This window comes from Lynx rufus, unplaced genomic scaffold, assembly GCF_022079265.1.
Source record: "Lynx rufus isolate CCGP_SWC_20201006 ecotype Redwood Valley unplaced genomic scaffold, mLynRuf1.p SCAF_3, whole genome shotgun sequence".
In the NCBI taxonomy this organism is placed as follows: domain Eukaryota; kingdom Metazoa; phylum Chordata; class Mammalia; order Carnivora; family Felidae; genus Lynx; species Lynx rufus.
In genome coordinates this window covers 174248742-174261049 of record NW_025814845.1, presented here as the reverse complement: position 1 = coordinate 174261049, position 12308 = coordinate 174248742, and the positions used below count along the sequence as shown (strand labels likewise).

General features: G+C 38.4%; 1 protein-coding gene across 3 annotated transcripts in view; it reads left to right on the top strand.

Annotated features, from left to right (window-relative positions):
* Window positions 1-10773, top strand: part of UBXN8 (UBX domain protein 8) — a 28566-nt gene extending 17793 nt beyond the window's left edge. For 2 of the 3 annotated variants that reach the window (XM_047090938.1, XM_047090935.1), the window contains 4 exons: window positions 1927-2067; window positions 4098-4139; window positions 7726-7800; window positions 10161-10773. In XM_047090938.1, the coding sequence (XP_046946894.1) occupies window positions 1927-2067; window positions 4098-4139; window positions 7726-7800; window positions 10161-10328 (426 nt within the window). In that variant the 3' untranslated portion in view covers window positions 10329-10773. The remainder of the gene's footprint in view (window positions 1-1926; window positions 2068-4097; window positions 4140-7725; window positions 7801-10160) is intronic. The other variant, XM_047090936.1, reaches the window with a different exon arrangement.
* Window positions 10774-12308: the final 1535 nt, after the last annotated feature.

Sequence of the window (12308 nt, the reverse complement as noted above, 5' to 3'; positions counted from 1 at the left end):
AGAGATTTTATGTGTAAGATCATTTCTGTCCCAAAGACTTTTTGGGTTTTTTTGCTTTCTATTTATATTGCATCTTTTACTATCCTATAAATAAAATGATCCAGTAAAGGTTAACAGGATTCTTACTGTGAAGCTAGACTCCGTTGTTATCCATTTCATAATGGTAAATATGCATCAAGGGTGGGTAATGAAATTAATGCGAAAGATGTGCAGCATGAAATGTGCCTGCTCTGTGGAGTGATGTCACTTCGGAGATGAGTTTGTCTTCTGTTCAGAAGCCTGACTTTAGCTGGCCACACCTTTTTCTCAAATGGTCACAAAGTGAATTAGTCATTCTGCCCCTTGCTTTCAGGCTATGTCTTCATGACACTAGTAGCTTATATTTTAACCTAATTAGTGGGGACAACAAGAAGTCAGGGACCAAGCAGACCACTGGCATTGTTATGACTTAAGGCTCTTAGGACTATCAAGAATGTGAGAATCAGGGGGCACCTGGGTGGTTCAGTCAGTTAAGCCGACTTCGGCTCAAGTCATGATCTCACAGTTTGTGAGTTTGAGCCCCGCATCTGGCTCTCTGGGCCTTTGTTCCCCTCTCTCTGCCCCTTCCCCACTGGTTTTCTCTCTATCTCTCTCAATAATAAATAAACTTAAAAAAAAATGTGAGAATCAGAATGTTAATTGCTGAGAGAAAGCGTAGGCGGCAGCTGATGGAGCCTGGTACTTTGCAGTCAGCCTGTTTGGCCAGTTAACTATTGAGCATCTAGATCTCTTGGCTCCCATTGCCCTTCCCCTTCCACCAGGTTTTCTTAGGATAAAGGAATAAAACAGCCCACCAAAATGATGGCCATTTTAGTCTGATAAAGAGAACTTTTACAAGTCAGTGGATGTAGAAAAGGGTATTTTTGAACTAGTAAGTATGTATCTGAGAATTTGACATTTAAGTTAATTATCTTGCTGAGGAAAAAGTTTTAATGGATAATATTAATAAAAAGTAATATGGTTTCTGGAATAAATTCCTTTGCTTTCTAAAGTGATTAATTCAAAAGGAAGATCAGAGTTTGAATCTGAGAACTAAAATATATGTAACAGGATACTTCGGCCATGTTCAACTATGGAAGTATTTCATGGTTACATACACAGACATGTTTTTACATACCTATTCTCTTTTCACAGCTTTTTAAAGCATAATCCCTTGCACTGTCTTGCATCCTTTAATGAAAGGAGAAAAGGATATCATTCAGGTTTTCTTATTTCTTCCACCCTACTAAAAACTGTGGGGATCAATTAAAATGGAAAGATGCCTCTCAGCCTTGTGTCTATCAGAGGGAGCCCTAGGGCTGGGTAAGAGTAGTTTCTACAGGATGTTAAGCTCTATGTTTTCTTCTCCAAGGAAATAATGCTTTAAATTTCTGGACCTAATATTGACTAAGTTCTTTTTTTTTTTTTTTTTTTTTTCAAGTAGACTCCACACCCAACGAGAGGCTTGAACTCACGACTCTGAGATTAAGAGTTGCATGCTCTGCCAATAGAACCAGCCAGTATTTTTTACTAAATTTTTTTTAATTAAAAAAAATTATTTTTATGTTTTTATTTTATTTTTGAGAGAGAGTGACAGAGTGTGAGTTGGGGAGGGGCAGAGAGAGGGAGACACAGAATCCAAAACAGGCTCCAGGCTCTGAGCTGTCAGCACAGAGCCTGACATGGGGCTCGAACTCACAGACTGCGAGATTGCGACCTGAGCCGAAGGGACACCCAACCGACTGAGCCACCCAGGCACCCCTGAGTTGAGTTTTGTTTTGTTTTGTTTTTTTTAACTGAAATGTCATTTTTTACTGAAATGCCGTCAGGGTAAAAGAAAGAGCCACTGTGAATTGAATAAAGTTTATACTAGAGACTATTTAGAAATTGTCTGTTGTTTTTGACCAGGGTGATGAAGAGTTGGTGCTTGAAAATGGGAGTCAGACATCTTTTGAAACATCAAACAGCAGAGAAGCAGCAAAGAGACGGAACTTGCCTAAGCCTCTAACCAAAATTTCACCATCTGCTGAACAGCCCACGCAGAAGGAGGTTCATTACTGAATGCCTACTCATGTAATTGTATCAGTGTGCAGTAGGAATATGGTTCTCTGGGCGAGGTGGTATACTGAGTGAAGATTAGGACTGGCTTTTAATCCAGATGGTGTCTTCCCACTACCTTATAAAGGGATCAGCTTCATTAAAAACCACTTTGCTATTTGATACTAATATTAATGTTCTGAACCACACTTAGAAGGAAGCTATGAAGATAAATGACAGATTTACAAAATACTCCGTTCTTTTGAGGAAATAATTTTATTATGTAGAAATGAAAAATGTTTACTAAGGGAAATATTCCTATAGGTAACTAAGACATGATTAACCCATATTTAGTGAGAGGCTAATATTATTATTTTTTTATTAAAAAAATTTTTTTTAAGATTTTATTTTTTTTTTTATTTTTTTTAAAATTTTTTTTTTTTTCAACGTTTATTTATTTTTGGGACAGAGAGAGACAGAGCATGAACGGGGGAGGGGCAGAGAGAGAGGGAGACACAGAATCGGAAACAGGCTCCAGGCTCTGAGCCATCAGCCCAGAGCCCGACGCGGGGCTCGAACTCACGGAGCGCGAGATCGTGACCTGGCTGAAGTCGGACGCTTAACCGACTGCGAAGATTTTATTTTTAAGCAATCTCTGCACCCAGCATGGGGCTTGAACCCATAACCCCTAGATCAAGAGTTGCATGCTCTACCAATTGAGCCACCCAAGCCCCCGAGTGGCTAATATTATTAACGTGGGTAATATTTTTCTCAGTAGCCCTTCCAGGGAATGGGTTAGCAACCATTCATTTTGGAACAGTGCTGAGGTTCATTATTACTTCTGTTCTTTCAAATTTTTAATCCTTAAGTTGACCCTCATTTGGATCTGGCAAAGGTTGGAAATAAATCTCTTTGCCCTGACTCTTAAGGGATGCTGGGAGGCCATATGTTCCCTGAACATAGTTTCTAATGTGTTGCCTCTTGGTCTGAGGTTTCTTAGCCCCATAATGGGGCCTGAGGGTGGCAGTCAAGTCATTGAACTATTTCTAGCATTTCAAAAAGATCTTATGGACTAATTAAAACTTCAGGAGTCTTAGCTTTTTGTTAATAACATGAATCGTCTCATGTTGTTGGTAAATTTTGGTTGACTGTCAGGCTTTTGATACCAAAGGAAAGTAAATGGTTTATTTGATAAAATGCAGTTAATGTTGGCTAGATACAATGCTAGAAAACTGAGTCTGTGGTATTAAAAACAAAAAGCGTCCCTGATGGTGAAATTGTTGGTAACCCTGTTGAACGAGAGAAAATGGTCTGAACACCTGGTTTTGTAATAAACAGAAATAAGGAAACATCAGTAAATCATGAAGACAACCAAAGTGAATGTTTCTTATCCAATCCCCTAGAAGTGCCAGTGAAGAAAGATACACGTTTAAAATGTGTATACGTATGAACCTAAATAACTTTGGGGTCTGTTGAACTTAATATTTATCCTCTGTGTCTTTAAATAGTGTATTTTTATGTAGTGGCTTGGAATATCATAAAAATGAGATTCTTAAATATGCATAGATTGGTAGCTATCATCCCACATCCTGTTATTATCATGTATTTAGCACAGAATGGCTTACCAAAAATGTTTAATTGAGCCCTTTCATATGGTACATTTTTATAAATGTATATTAAAAGATTTCATTGGGGTGCCTGGGTGGCAGAGTCTGTTAAGCGTCAGACTCTTGTCTCAGCTCAGGTCATGATCTCACAGTTTGAGTTCAATCCCCACATAGGGCTCTGTGCTTATGGTGTAGAGCCTGCTTGGGATTCTGTCTCTCTTCCTCTGCCCTTGCCCCGCCTGTGTGTGTGCTCGCTCACTCTCCGTCTCTCTCAAAATAAATAAATAATTAAAGAAAATTTTAAAAATAAATAAAAGATTCCATTAGGCTTAGATGTGTCTAAACTCTATATTAAAAGGAACTCTTCTCACTGAGATTTTTTTTTTTTTCTTCAAAATGTTTACACTCTTCTTAGTAATACTTAATTTTCTTTAGGTTCTTGATCTACCTGAAGAACCTCCTGAAACAGCTGACGAAGTAAGCTCATTTTTTTCTTTGGACATTAAATATATTTTGTTTTCTTTAACATCAAGTGAGTATGTCTTATCTCAGTTTGGGTTTAGAAAAAGAAGAGAGTACGCATGTTTATGTGATAGCCCTGTAATTAGGTCTGTTTTGAACGTGGTGTAATAGCAAACCTCTCAGCCTGTGTCCAGTTTTGGAGGCTGCCATCCACCGAGTGGGTCTTTAGAGCCCCCCCACCCCATCAGGCAGAGATATGATACATGGGCTTTTCCAAAACTTTAGGTCAGCAAAGGAGTTACTTGTTTTTTTCTAGATTTTTTGTTTGTTTATTTATTTTGAGAGAGACGGAGAGCAAGCAGGAGAGGGACAGAGAGAGATGGAGTCAGAGGTTCTGAAGAGGACTCTGTACTGACCACACCGAGCCTGACGTGGGGCTCAAACCCACGAACTGTGAGATCATGACCTGAGCCAAATGCAGACACTTAACTGACTGAGCCACCCAGGAGCCCAGGGGTTACTTTTTACTAAAAAATCAGGGACGCCTGGGTGGCTCAGTCAGTTTAGGGACCAACTCTTGATTTTGACTCTAGTCACAATCCCAGGGTTGGATTGTGGGACTGAGCCCCTTGCAGGTTCCCTGATGAGCCTGGAGCCTGCTTGAGATTCTCTTTCTCCCTCTACCTCTCCCCTGCTTCTGCGTGAGCACACTCTCTCTCAAAGATAGGCAGATGACTTCAAATTGTAGTTTTCCCCTTAACAAAGAGAAAATGAAGCATGCAGCTGCTGTGTAGATGTTTGAATTGAAGGATGGTTTGCTGTTTTGGGGGGCAGGGTTCAATTGAACCTCCACACTACACTGAGCTTCCATCTACCCAGCTGCTGTGCCGCATTCTGTGCTGCTTTCCTGTGGTTGCCCAGCAGAATTTCAGACAGGTCTCTAATGTACTGGGAGCATGTATCTTTAGAGCCATGAAGTCCTTTAGGCAAAGGAAAGCCCTGATGGTTTTCTATTTCTTAGAGCTTGGCAACTATTATACTCCTTGAAAACCAGTCGTGAGTCTGCCACTGGGAGGGTCTTAATTTTATCAACACACTTGCAACATTTCAATGGAATACTTTGGCTGTCTGAGGAAAATCCAGAAGTCATGCAAAAATAGAGAAAATGAAACATGCAATCCAGATACTGATCCTGGAGGAGAAACACAATTAAAAAAAAAAAGAGAGAGAGAGAGAAAAAAAACTTCTCATTTCTTTCTGTTATACCCAAAAAATTCATGTCTGTGATATGTCTGTCCTGACACACACCCTTCTACATTCTCACACCCATTTATAATACAGACATAATTAGATATAGCTCAGGTTTGACTGGGAGCACCTTTTTTTACTCTGGTTTTAGAACACATGACACTAGGGGTGTCTGGGTGGCTCAGTCAGTTGAATGTCTGACTTCGGCTCAGGTCATGATCTTACAGTTCGTGAGTTGACGAGCCCCACGTTGGGCTCTGTGCTGACAGCTCAGAGCCTGGAGCCTGTTTTGGATTCTGTGTCTCTTGCTCTCTGCCCCTCCCCCACTCATGCTCTGCCTCTCAAAATAAACCAATGTTAAAAAAAAAAAAGTGTCAACTTTCCAAACAAACTCCCATCTTCTTTCTGTCTGCAACTATTTTCATTATTGTAAACTACCTTTCATTTTAAGGAGTCCCTGGGAATTAAATTTTGTTTATTGCTGCTACTTTTTCTTTTTAAGATTTTTTTTTTTTTTAAAGTAATCTCTACACCCAACTTGGGGCTTGAACTCACCACTCGGAGATTAAGATTCACACACTCCACTGACTGAGCCAGCCAGGTGCCCCTGCTGCCACTTTTAATTTAGCTTTCATTTAACAATCTGTGTTTGGCATTGTGATTTACTTTCCAATTTGGATTGTGTCCCATGTCTTTTACCCATTCATATGTCAATCCTCTATGCTGTCAGTAATATTAGGAGAAACAGCACAACCAATTTTCATAGTAATTGTAATAACAAAACAGTTGCTAGATTTTCAAACAATGATAGTTAATTTCTCTTGAGTATCTAAACATAATGGAAAATATTAACTTATATATTACATATATATATATAATTTTTATTTTGAGAGAGAGGGACAGAGAGGAAAAAGAGAATCCCAAGCAAGCACTGTCAAACTGGAGCCTGCTTTGTGGCTGTGAGACCCTGACCTGAACTAAAAAAGTTAGATGCTTAAAAAGAAACAAAAAAAAAAGTTAGATGCTTAACCTACTGAACCAGCCAGGCGCCCCTTTAATTCAGTATATTTGAAACCCTAGTTTCTCATAAAGAATTTGGCTTTAATTCTGCTATCAGATCATTAGCCTTTGAACAAAACCTCACTGCAAAAGTTAAATTTTGTCATTTCTAAAAATAAGCAAAATTGACTTTAAATCTGTGATTCAGCTGTTTTGTGATTTTTTTCTGTGTTATTATAAAACTATTCATTAGTAGAAGTACAACAGAGCTCAGCATTGCACTGATTTGGATATGAATCAAATACCTTATCTACTTGAATGGAAATATTTTCTAACATGGCTTTCCTGAAGGGGGTATGTGCTGCTGTAAAACCACCATTTCTATATCTTATGATGCCTACATAACTCCCAGGACAGTTATGATAATGTTAGCCATAAGAAAGGGTTTCCTGGAGCACCTGGGGTGGCTCAGTCGGTTAAGCATCCGACTTTGGCTTGGGTTATGATCTCGCAGTTTGTGAGTTTGGGCCCTGCATCAGACTCTCTGTTGTCAGCTTGGAGCCAGTTTCAGATCATCTGTCCTCCTCTCTCTGCACCTTCCCCCACATCTCTCCCAAAATAAACATTAACATAGTAATAATAATAATAATAATAATAATAAATTTTAAAAAAGAAAGGGTTTCCTGACTGATAAATAATGCCCATCAGAATAAATTATTAATTCTTCATCCTTTTTTTTTTTAATGTCTTATAATATTAACTGGTAGTTTGCAAGGTCTTTTTAGCTATTTTACTGTTTTATCAAAGGGGAACTGACGGGGAAACAATACATAAAGCAGATGGAGCAGGAGCTCCTCCAGGAGAGGAGGTCTCTTAGAGTTTCCAGCATCCAGGACCAACTCCACGCCTGTCACTTGCTTGGAGGACACAGGCATGGCGCACAGCTTATGATGATAGAGTAACTTGGGACACTTGTTTCCTTGCAACCCGGTGTTTTTCTTGTCTGTAGACTCTAAGGTAGACTGGATCTTCTTGGTTTGGTAGATGAATTTTGAAGCCCCTGTGCAACCTTGATATTATCTGGACAGACAGATGCATCTAGTCTCTGGTGTCCTTGCCAGAAGGCTGTGTCATTGATCTCAATCAAGAGGAAGATGTTCTCTTCCATTTCAGAAGACATTTTTATGTTTCAGTTGAATTTTATCTGGACCTTCACGTTGATCTGCTCTCAGAGCTAAATGCCTATAAAACCCCATACAGCTTTTTAGAATTACGGATGTTTCGTAGGAGTAGTATTTTGGAATTGCAGAGCACGCTGGATTGGAATTCTTATTTGAACATTTTTATTCCTCAGGTAGTTGCTGTTGCTCTCCGATGTCCAAGTGGGAGGGTCCTGAAAAGAAGGTTTTTTAAGTCTTGCAGTTCACAGGTGAGGAAATTCATATTTTGAGAAATGTTTTTGTTGAATTTGACAATAGTTTTCTCCCATGCAACCACTCCCTTGTCTGGTGCTCCCTTCAGGTAAGGGTAAAGGGCATTTACACATACTCTGTGTTGTGGAAATTTGGATAATTAAGCATGCTGGATCTTTTTTCAGTTGTTTTTTTTTTTTTTCCCAGTTCTTTTCCTATTTTTTATTTGTTGTTTTTTAATTAATTACATTTTCACAGCTTGGTAGATAATGTGCTTTCATATCCTTCAGAAGCAGACAGTATTAACTTTGTTCCCATTATCCCTGATAGATTATTAACTTAAGCCCTATTGCTTAGATGTAATTTTCAGATCATTCTTTAGGGCTTATTTCCTTTTGTTCCAATGGATTTTTTTTTCTCTTAAAAACAATGCTGTGTTCATTAGCAATAATTTGGAAAACATAGAAGAGTAGAGAGGAAAAAAGGCTTGATCTATAGCCTAATGCCAAGGTCAGTTGCTAATATTTTGGTGTATTTCTACTTTTAAGTGCATTTAAACATATAATTATGCACTGTATTGAAATATATCTAGTTTTCTATCCTGATTGCATTTAACCTTCTGTGATGAGCATGCTATGAACCATAATGGAAAATACTGATGGATTCAACTGCATAGAAATGTAACATTCTATAAAGAAAAAATTGTAAAGTTAAAGAAATATTTGGAGAAAATATTTTACATCTATGTATGATAGAGTCATTTCTTTCTTGTTTTTAAAAATTTTTTAACATTTATTCATTTTTGAGAGAGAGAGAGAGTGTGTGTGTGGGTGTGTGTGTGTGTGTGTGTGTATGTAGGGGAGGGGCAGAGAGAGACGGAGACACAGAATCTGAAGCAGGTTCCAGGCTCCACGCTGTCAGGACAGGGCCTGACGTGGGGCTCGAATCCATGAACCATGAGATCATGACCCGAGCCAAAGTTGGACGCTCAACTGACTAAGCCACCCAGGTACCCCTAGAGTAATTTCTTTATGAAGAGCTAATATACAAATCAAGTAAAAGGTAAACACCTCAGTAGGATGGCAGTTGAAAAAAAAAAAAAACACTTAGGATTTCCTAAAGAAAAATAAAAGTGACAAATAAAAATAGGGAAAAAATATTTGGCCTTACTTAGAATCAAAGAAGTGTAAATTAAAATGGGACATAATTTTCTGCCTATCAGATTGTCAAAGATTAAAAAGAAGAGTAACGTAGGCACCTGGGTGTCTCAGTTGGTTAAGGGGGCAACTCTTGATCTCACGCCTCTTGAGTTTGAGCCCCACATCAGTCTCTGTGCTGACAGCATGGAGCCTGCTTTGGATCCTGTCTCCTTCTCTCTGCCTCTCTCCCACTTGCACTTTCCCAAAAAGTAAATAAATGTTAAAAAAAGAAAAAGAGTAAGCCAGTTGTGGCTAGTGTGTGGAGAAAATGGTGATTCTCATTAACTGTTCCTATGACTATAAATTTATAAATTGGGACACTGTTCCTATGAGATAATTTACCCGTGTAACCTTTACAATAGATCTTTTGTTTCATTAATTTCATTTATGAGAATTTATTCTATAGAAATAAGATAAATGATCAAAGGTATAATGTGGGAATTGGTTGAATTAAGGTCTATCCAAATATTGGAAAATTAGGAAGCTTTATGACTTAGATGTACATTTGTTACATGGCATATCAGTAGGTTCTTGGATGGTGGTTAGCAGAAGTCAGAGATTATCTGTAGTTGATAGTCCAGCTTCCTTCGAGAACATTGTAGTATCCAGGTTTCTTCCTAAAGCAGCAAACTGTCCTTTGGCAGACATTTTTAGGCAATAGTAAGTGGACATTTTGATGGTTACTATGGAAATCCTCATAACAGGAAATGTTTTCAATTGATAGGGGTGGCCCATTGACAATTGGACTATCCTAAGGCAGAGTCCCTAGGGCTTGGATAGGTCTATGGTGACAAAGTTCCTGAGTGATTTTGATGTGGACTATTGGCTTAGGTTTTGATCTAAATAATTTTTTTCCCAAGTGCTAAACTTTTGTTCTCAACTTTTCTATGTTGAATAACCACCCCATTCCTTGTGGTTGGGACTTTCCTAGTTGTTAAATGCCTCTGCTCTCTATAGATGCCTATAGTCCCTAGGCCTTCTCTGAAACTTCCAAAAGGTACTAAGGGTTATTTGCATCTCACAATTCATGGTATGCTATTTTCCTTTAAATTCTAGAAGGTTTTGTTTTATTACTCCTCAGGGCATGATTTAACAATGAAGGAATTGTAAAATATCATGGTAATCTAGAGGGATACAACTGTGCACAGTATTTGATAACTAAACTTTTTATCTTTTAGGTCTTATTTCACTGGATGATGAAAATCGGGTACCACATATCTCTATACAGCCTTTCTACTTCCTTTCCCAGAAGGCCTCTGGAAGTAGAGGAAGGCTGGTCCCTGCAGGACATTGGAATAACTATGGATACTGTACTCAATGTGGAAGAAAAAGACCAGAGCAACTAATTAAGAAATGAGAATGACCTGTTTTACATAAAATCAGTTATGCCATGATCTTACAGGACATAAAGGTTTCACGTTAAAATCATGCCATACCTTGATTGAGCTCAAGGCAATAAACACTTTAATGTTGATATCCTCGGGAATGTATGGACACGAAGGATTAGAAAAGGACTGCTCTCTGCATATAATAGTTTTTGGAATGTGCCGTCATAATGTACCATCTGAAAACTAGATAAAAATGTGTACAGTAAGGCACTCCATGATTTGTATTTTTCCTAGCTGACATCATTTATCACTGTGTTGAAAAACAAAATCATATGACTTTGTTTCCTGCCTCTTCAGTCCACCTTGCAATACTGAACATTTCACAATTCAGTCAAACTCTTTAAAATCTATTAGGTAGAAATGTTTGTTCTGCTTTATTTCTAGAAATGAAACTTTAAAGACATTTCAAAGGTCTCTAATGCTTTACAGTTCTTTTTGATATCCAATAAAGGGTTAGTACCCAAAATATATAAAGAACTTATAAACTCAACACCCAAAAAACAAATTATCCAATTAAAAATGGGCATAAGATATGAACAGACATTTCTCCAAAGAAGACATACAGACGGCCAACAGACACATGAAAAGATGCTCAACATTACTCATCATCTCAGGGAAAATGCAAATCGAAACTATAATGAGGTATCACCTCGCTCCTGTCAGAATGGCTAAAATCAATAATACAGGAAACAGGTTTTGGTGAGGATGTGAAGAGAGGGGAACCCTCTTGCACTGTTGGTGGGAATGCAAACTGGTGCAGCCACTGTGGAAAACAGTGTGGAGGTTCTTCATAACGTTAAAAATTGAACTCTTATGATCCAGTAATCACACTACTAAGTAGGCGAAGAACACAAGAGTACTAATTCAAAGCAATACATGCCCCTGTATGTTTATAGCAGCATTATTGACGATAGCGAAGATATGGAAGCAGCCCAAGTGTCCATCAGTTGATGAATGGATAAAGAAGATGTGGTATACATACACAATGGAATATTATTCAGCCATAAAAAGGAATGAAATCTTGCCATTTGCAACAACACGGATGGAGCTAGAGAGTATAATGCTAAGCAAAGTAAGTCAGAGAAAGATACCATATTATTTCACTCATGTAGAATTTATGAAACAAATAAGCAAAGGGAAAAAGACAAACCAAGAAACAGACTCTTAACTATAGAGGACAAACTGACAGTTGCCAGAGGGGAGGTGAGTGGGAGGATGGGTGAAATAGGTGATAGGGATTAAGGAGTGCACTTGTGATGAACACTGGGTGATTAAAATAAAAACAAAAAGGTGAAAAAAAGGCTTAAAAAAATAAAGTTCTTTTTGATAGGTATGTTTTGTTTACTTAATCAGTGTCAAGGTTTATTTCATTTCACCTTACATTAAATTGGAACATTTGGAAGTTCCAGGTGGATCAATATTTTTATAAATAAAACAATGGGAAGGTGCCTGGGTGACTCAGTTGAGCGTCCAACTCCTGATTTCAGCTCAGGTCTTGATCCCAGAGTTGTGGGATCGAGCCCTGTGTCAGACTCCATGCTTGCTTATGATTCTTTCTCTCCCTCTGTCCTTCTCCCCAACTCATGTTCTGTCTCTAAAAATAAAATAATAGTAAAACAATGAAAACATGAAAATACAGGTGAGCTTTTTTTTTAAGTTTACTTCTTTTGAGAGACACAGTGAGCAGGGTAGGAGCAGTGAGAGAGGAAGAGAGATCCCAAGCAGGCTCTGCATGGCCAGTGTAGAGCCTAATGGACTCAAACCCATGAATTGTAAGATCATGACCTGCCAAGACCAAGAGTCAGACACTTAACCAACTGAGACACCCAGGCGCCCCTGGGTGGGTTTTTTTTGTTTGTTTTCATATCTGGTCATTTTCCTGCAATGGTGTATTCATGTACGATAATACCAAGTTCCACTCTCAAGTGTGGTATAAGA